At 51.3% G+C, this 23,590-nt stretch overlaps 1 protein-coding gene across 8 annotated transcripts in view; it reads left to right on the top strand.

Moving 5' to 3' along the window:
- PDE9A (phosphodiesterase 9A) overlaps nt 1-23,590 on the top strand; it is a 108,394-nt gene that overhangs the window by 71,322 nt on the left and 13,482 nt on the right. For 7 of the 8 annotated variants that reach the window (XR_003550671.1, XR_003550669.1, XR_003550670.1 and 4 more), the window contains exons 7-12: nt 8,864-8,948; nt 15,832-15,913; nt 17,312-17,503; nt 21,792-21,878; nt 22,846-22,950; nt 23,284-23,366. Coding sequence is in view for 5 of the 8 variants with exons in the window: in XM_014590861.2 (XP_014446347.1) it covers nt 8,864-8,948; nt 15,832-15,913; nt 17,312-17,503; nt 21,792-21,878; nt 22,846-22,950; nt 23,284-23,366 (634 nt within the window). In the remaining 3 variants the exon portion in view is untranslated. The remainder of the gene's footprint in view (nt 1-8,863; nt 8,949-15,831; nt 15,914-17,311; nt 17,504-21,791; nt 21,879-22,845; nt 22,951-23,283; nt 23,367-23,590) is intronic. The other variant, XM_006156360.3, reaches the window with a different exon arrangement.

The raw sequence follows: 23,590 nt of genomic DNA, 5'->3' as shown, positions 1-23,590 counted from the left end.
AGGGGGGGGAGGGGGGGAGGCAAGGAGGGAGGGAGGGAGGGAGGCAGTGAAACAACCTGTAAGCAAAGGAGGGTCGATTCAGGTCCTGATCCAGTGACCGAGAACTCCAAATCTAGGAGACAATGAGTGTCTTGAAGCCACTCATCGTCATACAAGGACTGATGCCTGACTCCGTGGGCCTCATGGTTCTCCATTCCACTCACCATTGGCCACGCCGAGGGCACCTTGCCACCGTCAAGGCAACAATTCAGGGCACCGTATCTGTCAATTTAGGGATCGCGTAAACAGCCCAAACCTGAGGCCATTAATAGGAGTCTTGGAATTGTCAAAACATCTCTGATTTGTATTCATAAGATTGATTGAATGCCATTTTTTTGTATCCTGTTTGAAGTGCTTGTCATTTTTTCAAGAAAGAAAATTAAAGATCATACACAAAAAGTTGAAACACGATTTTCCAGTCACGTTTATACTTCCACACATGTGTTGACATTTTAAAAATTGTCAATCACTGGATCTTCAAGACGGTTTTATATTCTCTACTGATACAGAGGAAGCCACTAGGAGTTTAAGTGACCTGCCCAAGGTCATTCCCCAGTCAGAAAGCTAACTGGGACCCGCCCTGGGGTCCTCACTGGGCTGCCCCCGCTGCTGCCTGCCCTCTGGGATGAATGAGTGGCCTTCCTCACAGCTGATCAAAGAGAACTAGCAACTCCATGAGGAGTGCTTGATGACAAACTGGACAAGAGGCTGTGGCAGAAGCTGATTGGGGCTGCTTTAGCAGAAAAGGATGTTTCCCTGAAGGAATTTGTGTAGCTCCCTGGGCCACTCTGAGGGCCTGGGAACAGGGTTGCTGGCCCAGCCCAGGAGCAATGCCCAAATCCCAGGCAGAGCCGATGGTGTGAGAATGCCAGTGCCACTATCTCTGAGACGCAGATGCTGCTATGGCTCCCTAGCACCCCTCGCTCTGGGCCCTGGGCTCCCTGTAGCCCCACAGCCGCTACTGCAGGCAGCAAGCTGCTTCTCCACATCGCTGTCTACAGATTTGAAGTCTGGACCCAGCAAACTCTGCACCCACACCCTAACTGCAAGGGAGGCCAGAGAAAGAGTGCATACCATCCTGGGGCTACCAGAACAGAGTACCCCAAACTAGGGGCTCCTGCAGGAACTTGTGCTCTCACAGTTCAGGAGGCCAGAGGTCCATAAATCAACGTGTCAGCAGGGCTGGTTCGTTCTGGAAACCGTAGTGGAGACTGTGCTGGGCCTCCCCCCTAGCCTTTGGGGGCCACGGCAACCCTTGGTGTTCTCGGCTAGGAACGCCACATCACTCCAGCCTGCCTCCAGCTTCATATGCCATCCTCACTTGTGCCTCTAATTTCCCTCTACCTATCTCTCTTTTTTATTTATGTTATTTAGTTATTTATTTATTTAGAGAGAGAGGATTTTTACTATAAGGCGTGTGTACCCTCCAGAGAGACAGAAAACGAGAAATCACCCCCCAGGGAAGATGGTCATGCTGCAATCCCTTCTCCTCCGTTCTCCTTTCAGGATCTTGGGCATGCACGCACACACACCTGGCGTGAGTCTTAGGTCTCCAGGTTCAGGACTCAAACCACAGTTGACTATGGGAGTCCAGCAACATCACTATCACACCATCTGCTGGTCCTTCTGCCTATCTCTTTTAAAGATACTTATTCGTGAGCTTAGGGTCCAAAGCCAGAAGGGTCCATCTCAATATCCTAATTGATTATATTTGACAAGGATCTTTTTTCCTATGTAAAATTGTGCTCTCAGGTTTCAGGGGGAGGATGTGAGCATATCTCTTACTTAAAAAAATATTTTCTGGGACCATCAGTTGGCATAATGGCTATGTTGCTGGACTCACATATAGTTGACCACAGTTCAAGTCCTGGACCTGGTAGCTTAAACTCACGCTGGGTGTGTGTGTGACATGCCCACAATCCTGAGAGGAGAATGGAGGAGAAGGGATTGCGACATGGCCATTCTCCCTGGGGGGGGGGGTGATTTCTTGCTTTCTGTCTCTCCGTCTTTCTGGCAAGTGCACACGCCCTATAGCAAAAACCTCTCAAAAAAATTTTTGCTGGCACCACCAGATGGCATAATATATCACTGGACTCCCATGTAGTCAATCATGGTTTGAGTCCCGGACCCGGCGGCTTAGAACTCATACCGCGTGTATTTGCATGCATGCCCAAAATCCCGAGATGAGAATGGAGGAAAAAGGATTGCAGCATGGCCATCCCCTCTGAGGGGTGATTTCTTGCTTTCTGCCTCTCTGTGTCTCTCTGGCAAGCTCATACGCCCATAGCAAAAATCTCTCTTAAAAAAATGTGTATGTATACACACACACATTTGCTATAGGACATGTGTGCTCACTGGAGACAGACATCCCTCAGGGGGATAACCGTGCTACAATCCCTTCTCCTCCATTATCCTCTTGTGATTTGGGGCACACAAGTACACACATACCTGGTATGTTTCTCTAGCTGCCGGGTCTGGGGCTTGAACCATACAGTCGGCCGTGTGGGATCCAACACCTTAACCTCCTCACCATCTGCTGGCCTTTCTGAGGGACAGTTCAGCCCACTAGACGAGCACTGGGTATTCCCGTCTTCTGAGGCGGGGGCTTCCTACCAAGGCCACCAAATAGCGATTTCTCCAAACTTGGGACAGGCTTTCAAGCAAAGAGCACGAAAGCGGTTTGCTGCCAAGTCACAATCCACATTTACAGATGCGAACGCCACACATCAGGGCTCTGTGTACAGCCCTGGGGCAGTCGGCGTCTCCACCTCTGCCTGCCCTCCAGCCCTGCGGTGTCTCTTCTCAGAGCCTCTCGACCGGCTGTCTCCCACTAAGTGACAGGTTGATACACTTCCTGGAAAGTACAAACAAGCAAGTTGGAGAGGCCATTTACTAATTTTCTTTTTTTTTCAAAGAACTATTCATTTAATTTTACTATTATCATTATTATTATTATTTGACCGGAGAGAGATGAGGGAAAGGTAAGAAAGCAAGCTGCCAGGTCTGGGACTTGAACCACTGTCAGTCATGTGGGAGTCCAGCACCTTAACCACCACACTACTTGCCAGCCCCCATTTACTAATTTTTAAAACTCTTACTGAGAAATGTGGCAATGTCAACATGAATAATAATAATCCTGTGTGGCTTCAAATATCTGCCCATGGAGAATAACCATCGACCCTAATTAAAAATGCTTTTATTTTCCCTGCAAGTGGCATGGGGGCTGAAGGCCACTGCAGGACATGGCCCTTCAGCCTGTGCTAGCCCTAGAATCCTCCAGAATCAGCTCTCCCCCCGAGGGAAGGCGGCTTTCCCTAGAGCCCTCATGTAAATGCACATAGGTTACCTAGAAGATGTTGCCGCCTTCACCCACTCAGGCCCACTGCACAGATCAAAATCACCGGTGTTTCTACTAGTAAAACTTCCTGGCTGTTACTAGTCGTACTAGCTTCTGACCTCAGAGCCCAAGGTACTGTGGGAGGAGTGGGATGGAGGAGAGAATGGTCGGAGCTGCAAGGGGTAAGAGAGGGAATTGCAGTGATCAGGTAGGGGCTTCCGCACGTCCTGCTGGCTGCCTGCCAGGCTCACTCCCCCAAGAGGCAGCCATGTTTAGACTCTACTAGCTTTGGGCTTGTCCTTTCTTTTTTTTTTCTTTTTCTTTTTTTTTTTTTTTGGAGACATTTTCACTATAGGGCGCGTGCGCTCGCCAGACAGACAGAGAGAGACAGAGAGACAGAAAGCGAGAAATCACCCCCCGGGGGGGATGGTCACCCTCAATCCCTTCTCCTCCATTCTCCTCTTGGGATCTTGGGCATGCACGCACACGCACCCGGCGTGAGTTTTAAGCCACCGGGTCCAGGACGAAAACCGCGGTGGACTATGTGGGAGTCCAGCGACATAGCCATTACGCTAACTGCTGGTTCCCTGGAATTGTCCTTTCCTGGTCCTTCTGACTAACCGCTCCCCAGTCTCCGAAGGCACTCATGTTAGTACCGATGTGGCTGGGGTTGCTGCACCCATGTTGGCCCCAGTGAGTACCAGTCCCAGAGAACTCCCAGGATAGCAGTGCTGTAGCTGGGGGCGTGAGTGGCCAACACTGCAGGGACAGCTCCTGGGCCTCTTGTGCAGGCTGCTGGGGAACTGAGGGCCCGACTTCTCAGAAAGACACATGCAGGTGCTTTCATACACACACACCCACGCTCATGTGTGTAAGCAGAGTGTACAAACACACTCATACCCGTCTGCATGGGCATATGTGAACATTCAATGTGTGCACATGCACAGCTTCACCTAGTGCAAGTGAGCTGTTATTTGCTTTTCTCTGCTTAAAGGCAGCAGCTAAAATTGACTGTCTCTGGGCCACATGACTTTGTGCGGGACTGTTTCAAATGGAATTTCCTGCTTATTCTTTGGCCTTCTTAAATATGTAATTCTGAATTGAATATAGATTTCTCCATTCCTCTTCATTGACTTTCAAAGGCTTTTTTTTTCTTTTTATATGAAATATTTAGCCTTCTTCAAAGAGGCTGGGATTTCTCCTAGGGTAGAGACTGGTTGATGAGCACAGAATACCAGACCCTCTCCCCCTGTCCTGTTTGGAGATTAAATGTCACAGGCCTCTGTATTCACTTCCCTCCTGGTGCACTCTGTGGGTACAGGGCAGCTCTGCTTGATGCATCCTTTGTCCCATGCCCAGGGCTTAGACCAAAACCCAAACACAGTGCACCCCAGCTAGAGGTGACCCCCCCCCCTCCAGGGCAATGTTTAGCATGCAGATGACCCAGAGGGGATGCTGGAATCAAAGTGCACTTTCCCTCTGTCACTCAGGAAGTGTGCTTGATGCAGAGTCCCCGGTGAAGTCCATGGAGGAAGTGTCCAAACACAGCTCTATTTATATGTGTCTTTTAACAACTTCCTTTGGCTCTAAAGCTAACGGGCAGTCTGGCCAGATTCATGGCAGCCTTGACAGAGCATAGCAAGGCAGCTCCGAGCTAGGAGCAAAACCCTTAGCAACCCGCTCAGCTCCTCCTGCTGCCAAGGCCCCTGCCCCCAACACCAGCATTTCTCTTTTAGTAAATCACTCTGGAAGCCTTTCCTTTAGAGACCTGAAGTCCAAGAGGAAGGTTCTGGACAGCCAGGGCGTTCAGATGATGCTAACCCTGCAACCCAGTATCTCTGAGGGTCTGTGCCTGCTCAGAGGAAAACGGCAGTCATGTCTGCCAAGGGCCCTAGCATTCCCCGTGGGCCCGGAGCCTCTACTTTAGTGCTGGATATATGCCCACTTGTATTTAAAGTCTGAGGGCAGATGTATGGGCCTCAAAATGGATGGAATTAGCCTGCAGTCTCTTCTCCGGAGTCCTCCTGCCAGAGTCTGCACAGGTCTCAGAGTCAGGCATGGGCCCCAGGTCTCGGCTCCTGGTAGTGCTTCTTCCTCTGGGCCGGGGTGAAGGTGGGCTGGAATGGGTCAGTGCATTGAGCTGTGGAATCTTCTGAAAGGCAGCCTGGTGTCCTGGAGGAGCCCCGGTGGCTGGCGCCAATTCCGCCCCTGCTCCTTTGATCTCCAGGCCTCCTCCTCCCCCTACATCCTCTTCCAGCTCTTTAACTCCATGACATGTTTTCTCTTCCATTGATTAATGCATCGCTTTTGCCATCTTGGTACTCACTATCAATTTTCTTGGCAAACTGTCTTCATAAACTTAATTGCCATCAATTCTGAATCTCAGGAATACAAATTAGCATTGTTTTGCTTTGTCATCCAGAAAGCTTAATTTTAACATCACCCCAATAAATGGCTAGGAAGCTGATCTCTGTGAACTCCAGCATCAATACAGTCCAAATAGGACGCACCCACCAAACCAGGCAGTAGGTGAAAACGGCCCCTTGCACTGGGAAGTTAAAGAAATGATAGGTTTGTTGCAAAGTCGTTCAGCAGCAAAACATGATCTGAGTAAACATTTGCTACCAGGAGGAAGAGAGTACTGTAAGCTAGGAACCCCGCTACTCACATGGAGAAGGCTCATGACTTACTGAGGAGTGAGAATAGCAAGTTAGAAGACAAAATAACACGCTTCCAATTTTGTCTTTTAAAATTAAAGGTAGATGGATGGATAGACCGGCCCAGGCCGGGGAGGGGGTGGTATGTGGAATGCCCAGGAAGACACGCACCAGTACATGTACAGTCGTCCCTGGGTATCACGGGAGATTGGTTCCTGGACATCCCCAGGATACCAAGATCCACGACGATCAAGTCCCTTCTATAAATGGCATGTGATTTGCATATAACCTATGCACATCCTCCAAGATACTATAAATTATCACTAGATTATGCTCAGTACCTAATTCAACATAAATACTATGTAAATTGTTACATATTGTTATGTATTGTTCAGAGATTACTAACAAGCAAAAAAAAAGACATGGATGTGTTCAGTAGAGAAGCAAACTTTTTTTTTGTCATGTGCATTGACTGCACAGAGGAAAAACTCGTGAACATAAGGGCCAACCCTCATCTTAAATGGGTTGCTTTCTGGGCCTATAGGGTCATAGATAAATTTTTAAATATTCTTCTTTGACATGTTCTGTATTTCCTACATTTGCTACAATGCTCCTATGTTCTTTTGTATTCAGATGAGTGGTATTTAAAGCCTAATAAATGTAACCATGGCCCTTGAGTGGAGGACGTGGCCACCCTGTTGGGACTACACAGCATACCCACCTCTTCCTAGATCTATTCACTTTCTACATTTCCAGATCCATTGACTTTCAGATGTCAACACGACTGAGCTCCTGCTTCCCACTGATGTTGAAGCTATCATCTGCTCTTATCAGGGTCCTAGTGGCCAAGCCACAATCACAGGGGCTGGGGCCCTGCCGTTTGGAGAGGACTAAGAGTGTTTCCTGGTCCCTGTACAAACCTAAAGGCTTAGGTGTCTGTTATGGGAAGATAAGCCGAGCAACTCTTATGAGGGGTTCGTAGTACAAGAAATGCCACCCTGCTCCAGAGCAGGGTGTGGGCTCCTACTGGGTGAACAAAATGAGACCTCAGGTGTCTCCCCAGCAGCCAGACACCCGGACTGGGCCACCCACAGTGCACTGCACCGATTCCAGCTGTTGTGGATGGCTTCTGTGAAGCTATCCAGGTTCTTGGTGTTTCAAAGAACTGAACAAAACAAGCCAATCATGAAAGGAAAGGGTAATTTATTAAGTGAAAGTGAAAGTACACTCCCAAGAGGTAGGAGCGGGCCTAAGCAGACAGAAAGAGTGGCTCAAAAGACCCTGGCAGTTGCATTCTGAGAGATTTATAATTTTTTAATCTAGGTCATGTGGGTTGATCACTGGCTGGGCCAGCTGATTGCTCTCTTCTCACTGGCTATGTCAGATGTAGCTGGGCCCACTGAATTGTCTCATTGGCTGCATCAAATGTGCTTACTCAGCCAGACTTCTCTCGCTGACTTCCGGCCTACATGACCTTGCCCTGATCAGGTTTTTCTCTGGCACATGGGCAGACGCTCCAGCCCCCTTACCCACGTCCATTTGCTAGCTTTCTCCTGCCTCCCAACTATAAGCACTTCCGGCCCCAGTTCCTGTCCTCCTGTCTTCCTGCTGTCAGATTAGTAAATGGTGGAGAACATTCTATGTACAGAAACAAGTCCCCAGGACAAAACGCGAATATCTGACCCTCTGGATTCCTCGTCCTTCTGGGCAGAAAAAAGCAATGTGTTGCAGAAGCCACGCCCTGCTTACCCACCTCCCTCCTTTGCCCCCCCAAATGTGTGGAATACCCACCTGGGCCTGATGCCAGCCAGGTTGCCCTGGGGTTCTACCCTGGAAGAGCTTCTCTTAGGAGCTGCAGTACTTCTTTGGGGTGGGAGGGGGTTTTAGAAACCAGCGGAAGTCTCTATGCATTGCTGTATTTTTCCTTTAGAAATCATTCACATTTTATTTTTAGCAGTTATTCAGAGCCAAGCCTGACAGAAAGGGTACTGCAGTGACATCGTGGGTAGTGTCCTTTTGCATAAAAATCGAGATGTGATTACAAAGTAACAAAACTAATCTTTTTTATTTCTTATGAACTGACTGATCTAAAAGCCTTTGCCAAACTGCTTGCTTCAAGGCAGCCTTTCTGGCGAAACATCAGCTGCCAGGAGCAAATGTCTTCAAGTTTAACCCTTGCTCAGAGGCAGGAGCACCTATCCTTGTGTTTGTTAATGAAAACAGCTTCCCGCCCACTGAGGCGTGCACTTCCACAGGGGGACCCCGGGAGTGCCACCAAGCCCAGGTTCTGCTGATCTTTAACTTTGCTCTTTATTTCTCATCTGTTTTTAGTCAACAGTTTCTCCAGGTTAACTACTCTGGGGGACCTTAAAATGAAAAGCTTTTATCTTAATGAGATTTTAATCCTTGCTGAGAAAGCTTGTAGTTTTGCAGGCTGTAACTTTAGCTGCACCGTAATGCACCAAGGCCTCATTTTCCCTTTCCTTCTTTTTTTTTAAGAGGGAGATGAGGATAAAGGACTTCTTTGTCCCGCGTCCTCTGCTTGCCTTAGGGGTATAGAGAGAAAGCGGTGGTAGGTGCAGGGAGAGTAAACCTTCAGGGAGCAGGTGGATGCCATGGTTCAGGCCCAGCATGGGACATGCCAGCCGCTTGGAGTCGTTGTGAAGGAGCTGAGTGGGAAGTTGGGGGGAGAAGCCTGAACACCCGCAGCCTGGGCCAGAGTGGGAACCTCTCTGCATTGAGCCATCTCCCCGAGAGCCCCTAGTTACCAGCCCCGCAGATCTCCTGAATTTATCCGTGGTAACTCCTTGCTCGTTCTCTTTGTCCCCAGTGGAAGGACTGAAGGTGGTGGAGATCGAGAAATGCAAGAGTGACATTAAAAAGATGAGGGAGGAACTGGCAGCCAGAAGCAACAGGTAAGGTCTGCAGTGGGAAAGCCTGCCAGCAGCCTGGCCTAGGCAGGGGGGAGAGGGAGGGCTTTGTGTCGAAATGGGGTGGAGGGGCTGTGTGCTTTGTTTCCCCCGAAGAAAGGCTGGTGTGACTGGAGCATACTCCGGCTTGAGCCAGCATGTTTGCAGGATCCTCTCTGCTAAGATCTGCTTTTCGACGGCGTGGCATGGCTTTCGTACAATCCGAGAGTCACGTGGCAGAGGGCAGCTAGGAAGGCAGCTTCGTACAATAGCGACTAATCCTCCAGTGCTCCAAGTCTTAGTAGTGACTTATCCAGCTTGAAAGAAGTCGACATCAATTTTAAAGAAAGAGAACAATAAGAGGAAAAGATTTTTGGCTTACAAGTGATGAGCGTCCCTGTGCCGCAGCAGCCCCGCTGCCTCCGTCATGTCCACACAGCACGATGCAGGAGCGCTCTGGCCATCGTGGATACAGACATTACACGCTCTTCAGGACAAGGGTCACCTGCTGGTGCTCCTCAGGGAGGTGGGCAGCCATTCGTAATTGCTGCACACATGCCCCAGCCTTGATTAGCCTCCTTCAAAAGTACAGCAGGACCCTCTGCCGAAACCAGGGTCACAGCCAGTGTGAGTCAACTGCGTTCAAACAAAGGAGATGCACAGTGCAGTCGTCCCCCCTAACCGCAGTTTCACTTTCCCTGGTTCGTTACCCATGGTAACCGAGGTCCAAAAATATTAAATGGAAAATCGCAGAAATAAACAATACATGAGTTTCAAAGTCCTCGCCATTCGGAGTGGCGTGGTGAAATCTCATGCTGCCCTACGCCCTCCTGCCTAGACGTGGGTCGTCCCTCTTACCCTACCCACGCTGTGTGCGCTCCCCGCCGTTAGGAACTTCGGAGCTGTCCAGGATATCAGATGGTATGACTCGGCAGAGCTGTGTTTAAGGAAACTTAGTTTACTTAGTATGGCCCCAGAGCATGAGAGAAGTGAGGCTGGCAACTTGATATGCTAATGAGAAGCCATAAAGTGCTCCCTGTAAGTGAAAGGGGAACGAAAGTCCTTGATGTGATACGAGAAGAAGAAGAAAATCGTATGCTGAGGTTTCTAAGAGCTCTAGTAAGAACAAATCTTCCACCTGCAAAATTGTGAAAAGGGAAAAAGAAATTTATTCTAGTTTTAATACTGCATCTCACTTTATACAGGGGTATAAGAAATCATAAGAAATACAGTGTGTATGGGATTCGGTACTATCCCTGGCCTCAGGCATCCACAGGTGTTCTGGAAAGTATCCCCATGGGTAGGGGGAGCTCTGCACTAACACAGGTGACAAACATGGGTCGATAAAGACGGCACGTACTGAGTACTTACTGTGAACGGCTGCGGTCCTCTGACCACTCCCAGCACCCACTCACACATCCCAGTCACCCACCCAGAAGACCACATGTAATTGCGTGGCTCATCACCCCCTCTAACTCCTTGCTACTGAATAACCACTGAAGCTACCGATGGGTCTCAAGACGTAAGGACAGCCCTGTGCAAATGCAGAGTTGTCCTGGGGCCACCTAGCATATTAAAGACCAGTCCCTTATTTAAAAAGCTGAGAGTAACCTGCTGAGAGGGGGAGTATGGCAATGTGACAGGGCCTGGTCCATTGCAGCCGGTGGTCCTGGTATCTCAGGGGGGGGCACAGAGAAGAAGGCAGAGCAGGCGTAGCCCTTGTCAGAGCCACAGGGACCATGCCCTGTTCACGACACACATACTTGTCAGGTAAAGAGGAGTTGGGGAAAGTCAGGGAAAAGGAATTCACACTTCTGGAGAATCAGTGATGTTCACCTTTAGCCTCCTGCATCCTGGGGAGGCTCGTTAAGGGACCAGAGAGTCCTCTGCATGTCGCCTTAGGGGAGAGGACACTACTGAGGACTACCAAGCACCACCTCACCCGCCAGCATGTGCCACCAACACTTGCAAGAAATGTTTCCAGATTGCAGCCTCACTGCCCTCCTCAAACAACCCCCCTGCCAGCCACAGCAGTCATGGAATAGCCGTGGGACAGCCTCTGACCTCCCTGGTCTTGCCCTTGCCATGGCTAAGGGACCCTTGCTAAGACCCCCACCCCTGCACCCAAAGGCTCTTCCACCACCCCCCCACCCCAACTTCTGTAGAAAACCAGGTGAGAGCAGGAACCACTACCCCTCCTTTTGTGGTTTCTAGTGCTGCTGGTCCTGCAGGTCGGTGCAAGGGAAAAGCAAAGAAGTTTTGTTACGATTGTAATCTTTTCTACGATACAAATTACCACAAACTGGATGCTTAAAACAACAGAAATGTATTGTCTCATAGTTCTCTGGAGCCCAAGTTCAAAATCACTGCTGTTGGCAGGCCGCGCTTCCTTGGAAGGCTCCAGGTGGCTCCTTCTGGGTCTGCCTTTTGGCTTCTGGTGGTTGCCCTGGGCAGCCTTCAGCCTCCTTCAGCCTGCTGAGCTCTGTCACGTTCACGTGGTGTCCTCCGCACGCGCTGTGTCCAGAGTCCTCTTACTGTACGGTCGCTCATGTTAGATCAGAGCCCACCCTACTCAGACATCCCGACTACATCACAGCCGCCCTCCCTCCACGGCATCAAGGTCAGACCTCCACGTGTGGCTCTGAGGGACACAGTCCCACCCCGTGGGGAAGATACACCAATTTCAGAACCCGGAGCGGAGAGACGAGGCTTCAGAAGGCACTGGCTGGGGCAAAGCTGGATTCTAAGGGCTCTGAGCTTCGAGTGCTCCTCCCCACTCCCTCAAAAAGTGCATCTTTAGAGCTCACAGTGCCATAAGCCAAAAAGAAGGAGACTTCAGTGAGTCATGAGGCTTCTCAGGTGACAGTCCCGCAGATGTTCCACAGCGTCCCTCGGAGGTGAGAGACAGTAAATAGAACTCTTCAATCCAAGAGAACAGGGTAAAAATCTCGAGCATTGCTTACACGTTTATAACCCGAACGTGGGGGGCAGCAGGTGGCATAGTGATTAAGGATCTGGACTCCCACGTGGCCAACTACAGTTCGAGTCCCAGATCCAGTGGCTTAAAATTCACACTGGGCATATGTGCATATGTGCCCAAGATCCTGAGGGAAGAATGGAGGAGAGGGGATTGCGGCATGGCCATCTCCCCTGGGGGCTGATTTCTCACTTTCTATCTCTCTGTCTCTCCAGCGAACGCACAAGCCCTATAGCAGAAATCCCTAAAAAAAAAAAAAAGAAAAGAAAAAGGAAGAAAGAAAATGGGGTGTCCTGGGCTCTGGTCCAGCCCACAGCCACATCCTCCACCCAGGCCCTAGTCTAGGAGCCCAGTGGTCCCTGGTGTCTCCCCACAAACCCCTTTCTTTCTGTGGAAGCTCAGAATAGACAGCGTAGCCCTTGGCGTCACTGTCGTGTTGGCTGGCTGTAGGGCTCTGTTTACTCTGCGAGCGCTGCGCCGTGATCGGAGTCCTGGGTAAAGCTCAACATGGCTTCCCCAGACTGCTGCCCTTCCCAGCATGTCAGCCCAGCGAGGGCGCCCTCGCCTCTCCAGGGGGCAGAGAGAACAAAGGCTCCAGGTGGGTTGAGACCACACGATGCTGACCCTCACACAGGCACACCCAGTAGGGCCTTGGGGCAGGAATGGCAAACGGCCAGAGCCCACCTCTGAGGACAGCATCGGGCTTGTGCTGGAGCCCTCACTCCTCCCCGCAGGCTGCCATCTCCCTGTTTGAGACTCACAATGTAGTGATGGAGGTTTCACGTGGTTTTCCCCAAGAGGCAAGAGCAGGCTGCCAGCTCCTATTTGGGTGCAGGTCTCACCGGGGGCTTTGTTACTCTGGCCCCAGCACTGTGCCAGGCAGAGTGAGATGTGGATGGCACCGGGTCCCTTGAGGGGCAGGAAGGGCTGCAGGAACATAGGGTGACAACGGAGGGCTCTGGGATCTGCAGTCTCCACTTTCATCTTACACAGATAGCCTTGACCACTGGACAGAGCCCCAGGGGAGGGGAGGAGGGAGCTCAGGAAATGAAAGCAAAAATAAGCTCTGAACAAAATGGAAAGAAAAGACGCGTGCTAGCTGCTCTGCGCTGGAGGATGCTTGTTCCCGTGGCAACGGGTGTGGGGTTCAGGGAGCTGCTTGGTGAGGTGGGGTTGGCACTGATACCCAGCAGACCCTTATCTGCGCCCAGCAGTGGGCTTTGCGAGAAACCAGCTGCATCCCAGCAGTCAGACCATAGTGCTTGCTGAAGGTGTCCGTACCCTCCTGGGGTTGCAGACCATTCAGGGGCAGCCCATGTGTGCAGACTTACACAAAGAGCTTAAAAGCAGAGAAGACATAATAATAACGCCACCCTGCCTCTTTAACTGCACAGACCAAGTTTGTCACTGCTCAGAGCCGTGTAAGTAGGATTTCTTGTTTACAGGATGACATGGAAATCATTTGATTTGTACATTTTATTGGTTTCTTTTGTTGTTGTTTTGCTAAATCTGGGCCGGAATCCCTCCACCATCAAACTGTCAGAGCTGCTCTGATGATCTTTGCAAACTTGGAGTTGAAGGAAGGGACAGCAGCATGCCAAGAAAATAATACTCGAGACTCTTTTTGAAAAGGAAATAGAATGATTATTCTGAGTTTGAAAATAGATTAGGCTCATTGTAAAACTTCCAAACCATATCATGGGGATTAGCGGGGGTGGTTACCAATAACGACAGCAGCCACCAATGCCCCCCAATTTAAATATAGACACAGGACCAGCTCTGTGCTGTAACTGCAGTAATGTGCTGCTTATGAGAAACTGGATACCACATGTTGACCACGGTTCAAATCCCTAGGACGGTCCGCCTGAGACATACAGGGCATGCATGGGAGTGCCAGGACCCGATAGGCTGGAGGACTGGAGGAGGGGGATCAGGGCCCTGTGGAGGCTGTCCCCCCCCCCTTTAATTTGTGTGCACACATTCTCTACCAAGAATAAAGAAAATAAAAGTCAAGATGCAAAGCTTCTCAAATTTGTTTTATGTATACAGATTTAACTTGAGAAAACAACTAAAAAATACTGTTTTGTAATGTTTTTCACTTACGACATTGTTAATAATCAATGAATTACATTTTAGCCAACATATAGCTCAAAGATTTTTTCCCCTGAAGGCCACGATCCAGCATTCTTTTCAACCACCGCACGTGTTCTTTCTCCTCATTTTTTTACCATTGAGTGCGTCCCGAATGGAACATTCCTTTTCACAGTATAGTCACTCCTTTTCATGTTCCCTGTTCACATTATAGTCATAATGACTTTCAGGATGACATAATCATCCATCATGTTGACGAACCACAGTGATTTAAATTATTTCCCACTCGGGGACATTCAGGTAGCTTCTAGTTTGGTTACGTGTTTTAGTAACAACAAAAACCGCTGTGATGGACATCTTTGTGCCTAGAACTGTTTGTTTGCATCTGATTCTTTTCTTAGAATAAATATCCCCAGGCCAAGTGGGTAACACAGTGGTACATATAACTGGACCCACACAGGAAGAGTCCTGGGTTCAAGTCTTGGGACCGCCCTGAGCATACTGGCCATGTACGAGCCTGTGACCCAGGCCAGCTGGGACTGGGGGTGGGTCATGGCTGAGGACCCTGCTGGGGGCTCTCTCTCTCTCCGAAGAAGAAATAGGTAAATAATTTTTTTAAAAAATGATCAATTTCCAGAGTGAAGACACAGGGATTTCCTTATTACTCTGACTATAGAGGCTCAACGTGCTCTCGGCAGAGACGGAACTTGTTTTACACATCACGTGAGCGTCCATTCACTTGGCTCGCTGATGTGCTTACCCCTGCCCCAGCCCGCTGAGTCCCAAACCAGCTAGGTGTTCACATGTGGCAAACGCCGATATCGCCAATACTGACGAGTGGAGAAAACCACAGTCAGGTAGGACATTCATTTGTCAGCGTGGTGTGCAGCTGGGAAATAGCAGAGAGCCTGAAAATTCACCACCAGGGGCCAGGTTACATGCTCACTGCAGTAAAACTGAAGCAACGCAGAACGAGTCTGTTAAGCTTCGGGGAAAAAAGCTCAAAGTAAATTTGGTCCAGTTGCACTTTCATTTGGAAGTACAGGTGGTTGTTCTTGTGTGTTCAGGCCTGGGAATATTCTGGAAGGACACACCAATGCTAGCAGAAGTTATTTCCAGGGTGCGAGATTGGGGGGTGGGGGGGAAGTAGGTTAAACAAGGGCTTAGTTTTATTTTTTCTTTGGTTACTTTATCTACTCTTGCGTCATTTGGATGTCTTAAAATAAGAGTGTTTGCCTTTGTCTTTTTGTTTTTTTAAGGTATTTGCCATAGAGCACACATGCTAACCAGAAAGAGACAGAGAGACAGTGAGGAGGAAAGTAAGAAATTATGCCGCAGGGAGGATGGCCATGTCACAATCCCATCTCCTCCATTCCCCTCCTGGGATTTTGGGCACCCATGCACACATACCCGACGTAATTTGCAAGCTGCTGGGTCCAGGAGTCAAACCACAGTGAGCTGTATGGGAGTCTCGCACCTTAACCACTACGCCACCCGCTGGTCCTGCTTGTATCATTTTTAAAAGATTTCTTGATGTTTCCATAGAAGAGAGGCTAGCCTCATCGTCTGGCCTTCAGAGTTTTCCAAGAGGCTGATGCGATATAAGAGATCCAGGCAGGCTCCTTGGATGTGGCAGTGAGAGGCCACTGCCTTCAGGACTTACTGTCCCACAGAAAATAAAACCAGTGGGTGTGTGGAGTGTGGGCATTTGGCTTGGGTTTGGATTTCTCTGTTTGTCTTCTCCTTGATGAGGTCCCCATAGTCTGCTGTACAGGAGCCCCAAGACCAAAGCCATGACTCATCTTTATTTTTTCTCTTTAGGACCAACTGTCCCTGCAAGTATAGTTTTTTGGATACCAACAAGAAGTTGACACCTCCACGTGATGTCCCCACTTACCCCAAGGTAAGAAGAAACTCAGTAAGTTTTTAAAACCTGTTTCATTGGATCTCCAGTCTCTGAACAACACGTACTTGCATGGGGAAGTTCTGCTATTTTGTCACAGAAGCTTCTCGGTTATGAGAGAAGCCAGGGCCTTGGGAGGGAAACAGTGCTGTGGGAATTGAGTTGGGATTTGGCTAGATTCCACGTGGCTGACTTCACAGTTCAAGTCCTGGACCCAGCAGTTTGAAAAACATACCAGGTGCACATGTGTACATGCCCCAAGTCGAGAATATAGAAAGGATTGTGGTGTGGTCATCCCCTACTAGGGGTGCTTTCTCACTTTTCCTTGTCTCTGTCCCTGGTGAACACATGCACCCTAGAGCAAAAACTAAATAACAGGAAAAAAAGGAAGGCTCTCCAGGATGTTGACCACCTATGAAGGCTTTACCTCATGAGGGAAGGAGGGAGAAAAATCCTGGCCACAGGAGAACTGAGCCCCACAGAGGCAGGTCTTCCCACTGCCCTCAGTCTGGGTGGGGGCAAAGAGCCCCTCTTCAGCCAGTAGGGCCAAAGTGGTTTCCCCACTCAATGAGAATGCACCCTGGATATTGTCCGAGCGTGGGAACTAGCACCTTTCTTCATCAGAAAATAGGACCCAAGCTCTCATAATCCTGCTCCAGGGAGAGTCAAGGCACTGCCTAGACCCAAACAAAAGGTGTCAGTCCTACGTAACAGTTTCTCTTTTTTTCATTGCCAGAAGGGGGGGAGAGAAAATACCCCCCAGTGGGGTGCAGTTATACTGCAATCACTTCTCCATTTCTTCATCCTGTCGGAATTTGGGGCACCAAATCCCCAAATGTGGTCCAAGCCACAGGGGCCAGGATTCAAGCCAAGGTCAGCCATGTGGGTCCAACTCCCTTAAGTGCGAGGCTATAGGGCCGGCCCAACACTTCCTTTTAACAAACAAACAGTTAGAAAGACCTAGGGCAAGAGTGTCTCGGGCCCAGCTCTGTCATTGTCTTCTGCCCTCACCCTTTATGACAGTCTAACCTAACGCTGTCTATAGCACCAGCGTCGGCCTCAGGCCCTGTCCGCCAGCGCACCGTTGGGGAGTCAGGGCCGGTCCCAGCAGGAGACACTCAGAATAGCCTCTTAGTCTGTGTTTGAGTTTATGCCAAGTGAATTTTCCCCCTGGTTTCACTTTATTATATTTTTTACTGTCAGGCTTATGGAGATTTAATTCACAGGCAGTACAGTTCACCTTTAGGTGTGGGGGCATTGTGAATTTTGACCAACGTCCAGTGTCCTGTGACCCTCTCCAGAACATTCCCCCACACCCTTCTTGCCCTGCCTCCGCAGCCACTGATGGGCTTTCCTCCCTCTGACTTCCAGAGAAATGTAGTCTGAGTCTGTCCACAGGTGTCTTTGAAAGGGCAGTCGGGAGAAAGTGCCCACCGTGCACATCTGAGGTCACAGCCTTTGTCTCGTGTGAAAGCCCGCGGTGCCCCGGTAATGCCGACCTCCTGTCCTTTCCAGTACCTGCTTTCTCCAGAGACCATAGAAGCCCTGCGGAAGCCGACCTTCGACGTCTGGCTCTGGGAGCCCAACGAGGTAAGTGAGGGGCATCCAGGACGCCAGCCTCCCGAGGGGACGCCTCAGGATTGCGGGACCCTCCTGGGGACCATCCCTTTTGTGCTTCCTAGTCTGTGCTTTCCCCGTCCTATTCTGCACAAAGGAAAACAACCTTGATTCTCCAAGAGTTTCTTTTAAGTTTATTTATTTCTTCATGAGCAAGAGAGACAGGGAGAGAAAGGCATCGTCAACCATGTCTCACACATGGTGCCCCCACAGCGCTCCCAGCCAGCTGGGATCATGGCGGTGCTCCAGCATGGACAAGTTGACCAGAGAGCCGAACCCGCAGTCCCACGTGTGGGTCCCGCCCATGTGTTCAGTGTGTTACCGCTGTGCCGCCGCTGGCCCTGCTCTCCAGGTCTCAGTTCAGATAGACACTTCATAGGCTCAGGAGTGCTCCAGGCATCACGGTGGGGGTTCCCCTAGGAGAGGAGCCGCCTCCAGGTCCTCAGATTCCTCAGGGTGCTGGTCCCCCAGGATACCTGCTGGACCTGTGGACACAGGTGCTGTGCCAACAAGGAACAGCACAAGGAGCAGAGCTCCCCTGCTTTGGGGCAGAAATCGCGAGGAGTCAGGGGCGTCAGCTGGAGCGGTCCACCGAGAGCAAGTGCTGGGCCTGGGCACGGCACAGGCAGCTATGCGGAAGCCAGATGGGGGGAATGTGGGGTTCAGGGCACTGGGAGTCATTTTTTACAGCAAGATAGTTCTTTGAAATTTCCTATTTGCTGAGAAACACAAAAATAGAGCTGCTTTGGTTTAGTCTAATCTAGTATTGGTTAAACCCCTCTATTGCCACACGCCAAGATAGAAAACATCCCCTCAGCGTGAATGCCAGGCTAGATAGTTCTGGCCCTCCTCAATCGAAGGGCTCACTGCAGCTTCTCCGTAACTCAGAAATGCAGGCGGTTCACATGAGCGAGGTCGCCTGCGCTCACTAGCCAGATGGGTAGGATAGGGCCTTGTGCCCTGGGCGTTCACAGAGCCAGGCTGCTGAGCCCGGGCGCTGGTATCTCCTATGCATACATTTCATAGCTGGGCTCTCCTGGTATAGGAGAAGCCTTGGTGGTACCGGCAGAAATGCAAAGATCTGCCCTCCATTCCCCACCTGGTTCATGCGAGAAGAGGCTGTCAGAGGGGCTGCACCTCAGCAAACATGCTCAAAACATCCAGCACCACACAAGCGATCCGCTCCCCCGCTCTGAGGTGCAGGTGGGCTGAGACAGGAGGAGCAGGAGACATTTTAAACCTGTAGCTGTGGCTGGCTAGGCACATGCTGAGTCAGAAAGAGCACTGAGCCTGGGCGGCTGAGCAGAGGGGAGCTCTGAAGAGAAGTATTAGAGCTGCTCCCTCAGCAGATGCTGGGGTTGGGCGAAGCCACTCCAGGCCAAGTATGGGTTGGTTTAGAACCTGCAGGCTCCCACTTCCAGCAGGTAGGCCAGCCCCACTCCCAGAGCAGCATCCAGGAACCACAATCCCAAAGCCACTGCAGCTTCGCCGTGCTGGAGTGGGAGCAAAGCTGGCCACCGATGGCAAAGCACCCACCTCCTGCTGTAGAGCCCTTCAAGCCCTGCACCACCTGCCGCTGACAGGAAAGGTGCCCCACGTGGCATCCCTAAGGGAAAGGCCGCCCCTGGGTCCTGATTGCAGAGTGTATGTAGGGCAGTCATCAGGGCTGGGGCGTGGGCGAGGCAGCGGCTTCCTGCAGCTGGGCTCAGCTTCCCTGTGGCATCTCCCATGCCTGTGACTTCTGCCTGACAGAACTCAAGGGCACCCCAAGGAGGCTGGTGAGGGGTTCCTGCTGCCTCCAAGAAGTATCTGTCTTACTTCTAAACCGGAGATGCCCAAAGACAGGAGCCTGGCTTACAGCAAATCTGAGAATGCCCGAAATTTTGACATATGAGTGGCAGAGATAAACAACCAAAGGGACACGCCTCAGAATTTGAACAGCCCAGCCTGCCCACGTCTGCTCTGGCCTCCCACAGGGAGCTGGGCCCTGGGGTCCTGCAGTGGTGGTGTTTCAGATTACCTGGCAGCCCAGCACAGTGCCCGACCCATCCCAAATCAGAGGACATGAGCCCACGCTGCCTTTGTTCCTCTGGTCTGTGAGGGCCTCTTCCCGGGGCTGCCCAGCAGCCAGCATGGCCTGCCTCGTTAAGCTGCAGCAGCTGCCCTCATCCCCTCCTTAGTCCTCCACTGTCACACCATCCAGCCCACTCTGACCAGGACCTGCAGCAGCACCCAGGAGCAGCCTCCTCGCTCCCCTCCCAGGGCTCAGGCTGGGGCTACAGGAGCAGATTCGTGGCTTTTGTTTCAAGGCGCCCACAGACATCACACGCGTGCCACCAGATGGTTCATCTGCCAGTCGTCTTTGCCTCTTGACAGATTTCACAGCAAACATTTCAGCTCTTCGGAGCTTGCCTGGAGCGGTGTCTGGGCTAATGGGGCAGGGGCAAGGGGCTCCTCTGGTCCTGAGGGCCAGCATCCGGGGCAGTGAGGGAACTAGCAGTTCTGGATGGTGAGATTCTGGCCAGTGACTGGGCAGCAGCTGGCCAGTGGCCTGGGAGCTGATCCTCCTGTTCTCACACTGAGGCCCCAGATGCCTGCCACTCTGTAAGGGGCACCTTCGAGGGCCACCATCTCCAAAACCCTGCACCCTGCACACTGCCTGGTCTGTGAATGCACTGTCCCCTCAAAAGACGAGCATGTGGTCGGCGTGCTATAAGCATAACCATATGTGACAGCCCAGGCTCCCCTGTGTGGCCTGCGAGTGGACAGTTCCTAGTTTTCCAAATACATGGTTTGCAAGTCCCCAGGTCTCTGTTCCCTTCACAGCCATCTCATAGATGCTTCCGTTATAGGATTGGGTTTACAGAAACTCGCCTTCCTTGCAGGATTTCCAGTTCTCACAAATTACATAATAAGTGAAAGTAGATTTTGATGACCTCCTCTGTCTTAGTCTGCTAGTGCTGCCACGGAGTGTCACTGTTGTTAGGCCCAAAGTCTGTGACAACAGTTCTCTCAGTCAGAGACTGCAAGCCCAGGGTCAAGGTGCGGCAGGGCTGATTCCTCCTGAGCCTCTCCTGGGCCTGCCGATGGTATCTCCTCCCTGTGTGCCTACGTTGTCATTGCCACCCCTCTGTACACGTCTGTGTCCTCATCTCCTCTTCTCATAGTCTCGTCAGTCATGCTGGATTGGGCCCGTGTGACCTCATTTTACCCTCATCATACCTCTAAAGGCTCTCTCTCCAAATACAGTGGCATTCGGGTTTCAGCATAGGATGCCAGGGCACACATCCCAGCCATAGCATGCCCCTTTGGGAAGAGAAGGTCACACAGTGAGCAGAGGCCAACAGAAGCATGCAGGCTCCCGGAGGGCTAGCCCACTGCCCTGTGCAGGTGTCGAGGCGGCTGTAGATAGGACAGGGACAGGCAGGTGTGTGGCCCTGGGCAGAGGTGCCCTGATTGGGTGTTGCCCATGTGCCCCAGGCGTGTCTACGTGTGCCCATTGTGCAAATGACTGTTCTCTACCCATAGCCTGCCTGTCCCTCAAAGCAAAGTTCCCTTTTGCTAAAATCTCCTTGTTTCAAGTCATTTCATCTTTTTCTTCATAGCTGAGTGAGCTCCAGGGCTCTGGGCTGTATTTAAATAGATCTCAACAATGACAATAAATCCTCTGGGATGTGAAACGAAATCTATTTCAACTTGAACAGGATCTCATAGAAGACAGAGTTCAGTGACACCAGTAGAGGAGGAGCAGCCCACACCAGGCAGAGGCTCCCCTTCCAGAAGCTACAATTAGACTTTTAACGTGTCTGGTCCCAGCAGGGCCCCAGAGGAGCATAGTGCAGTTCTGTGTGTTTTGGATGAAGTCATCAAAGCTTCTTCAGTCCCCTTGGGCAAGAAAAGGGCCTTCTCTGTGTGATGCTCAGGTGCCCTAGAACCTTAACCTGTGTAGTGAGCTGCTGAGATGGATTTTCACGTGTAGAAATAGTCATTTCAGTGTGGTCATGTGGCAAAAGGGGCACCTCCTTATCCGGTGCCTGTTCTTTCTTATACTCAATTCTTGTCAATTCTGAACCTGCTCCTCCAGTCCCACCTGCCCTCTCAACCTCCTACACCTGTCTGGGTGACCGTGAAGGGCCAGCGGCAGGCCTCTCTCCCAGCTGGTTGCTAGTCGAGGCTTGCCTTGGGTTGTTTCCAGGACAGTGGAGGGAAGCCTAGGGGAGGTGGCCGCTCGCCTGCTGCTGACCTGCTCCCATGCCCACAGATGCTGAGCTGCCTGGAGCACATGTACCATGACCTCGGCCTGGTCAGGGACTTCAGCATCAACCCCATCACGCTCAAGAGGTGGCTGGTAAGTGTCGGGCCCGCGCTGGTCCTTCTGAGCACGTAGTCTCTGTGAGTTGTGCCTGGATGGGTTGTCTGGGCACTTCCGATGGCTCTGGGCTTCCTGCAAGGGGCGGGGGAGGGGGGGCATTTTCATGGAAGTTCAAGGACATTTGGCCCATTTCTGTTCTTCTACCAGAACATTCTTTTCCCTTAGACATTTGCTCTAGTGAGAGAGAAAACGATAGGAATCAGGAAGGGCCAGTGCGGGCCTGTGTTCTACAGCAGTGGCACATGGCAGAGAGGCTGTGAGTATGCAAGATGCCTGAGTGTGCATTCAGCAGACCTTTTCTTTCCTTTTTTGGGAAAGATTTTTTGCTATAGGGCACATGCACTCATGGGAGAGACAGAGAGAGACAGAAAGCAAGAAATCACCACCCCCATCCCCCTGGGGGGTGGCCACGCTACAGTCCCTTCTCCATTCTCCTGGGATCTTGGGCACGCACGCACCCGTACCTGGTGTGAGTTAGAAGCCACCGGGTCCAGGACTCAACCACAGTTAGCCATTGGGTGTCCAGCAATGTAACCACTATGCCATCTGCTGGTTCCCAGTAGACCTTTTCTTAAAAAGTTAAACTATTGTTCGGAACCAAATATTAAAGCCTACCAAAGATTTCATGGTCATTTAAGACCCAGAGCTCCCTTCTTCTCCCCTGCACCCAACCCCATGCTCCAGTGTGACTCTCAGACACCTCTGGGACACCCTAGTTTGTGATTCCAGGGTGAAAGCCATGGTGGAACCTCTCTCCAGACTGCCCCAGGGGCTGTGTTGGGCCCTGCATATTCTCGTGCTCTGGAGCACAACTGCGGTAAATGCAGGGCTACTGTTGGGCTCTGACTGGGATGAGAGCATCTGAGACAGCAGTCTTCTGGGCACTGGGAGGAGAGGCAGGCAGCCTGGGTGCAGGCGGCTGAGACCCTGGACCTCTCCGCAGCTCTGCGTGCATGACAACTACAGGAACAACCCTTTCCACAACTTCCGGCACTGCTTCTGCGTGACCCAGATGATGTACAGCATGGTGTGGCTCTGCGGTCTCCAGGTGGGTCCCACCCCGCTGGCCACCCAGGCCTCACTTCTGGGGGGAGGTCCTCCCAGGGATGGCAGATCTGTCCCATCCAGCTTCTCCCCTTCCAAGGAAATACCCCCATCGTCGGCACCCCAGTGGGTGAGGCAGCGCCTACAGCTAAATGAGCAAGGGCACCCACCTCCTCACCTCTCCCAGGCGGCAGGTCCTCTCCCACCAGGCCAGGAGGCCGTGATGGCTTCTTTCTACCCATATCACTCGTCCTGCCCAATTCTGATCCACTCCCCTCGCCAAGTCCCAACCACAGAATGAACAGGGCAAAAACTTTGAATCTGCTTTCCAACCCAGGAGAAGTTTTCCCAAATGGACATCTTGATCCTCATGACAGCAGCCATCTGCCACGATCTGGATCATCCAGGATACAACAACACGTACGTGCCTGCTTTTCCCTCAACGCCACTGTTTGTAAAGACGCCCTGACTGGGGGAAGCCTGTCCGCTCAACCCTAGAGCCATCCCAGCTGGCACTGTCCTCAAAGTCCTCCCCAGCCCCCAGCTCTCCCCGGAGGATGCAGTTCCCAGCTTTTGGCCTCCCCTCCGCAGGAACATTCTGGGTGGGCAAACCCTGAGGGGTTGCCACACCCCCTTGCAATCCT

This window comes from Tupaia chinensis, unplaced genomic scaffold, assembly GCF_000334495.1.
Source record: "Tupaia chinensis unplaced genomic scaffold, TupChi_1.0 Scaffold000492_1, whole genome shotgun sequence".
NCBI classification, from domain to species: domain Eukaryota; kingdom Metazoa; phylum Chordata; class Mammalia; order Scandentia; family Tupaiidae; genus Tupaia; species Tupaia belangeri.
Note: the sequence above shows the minus strand (reverse complement) of the source record. Positions and strands in the feature narration are given on the sequence as shown.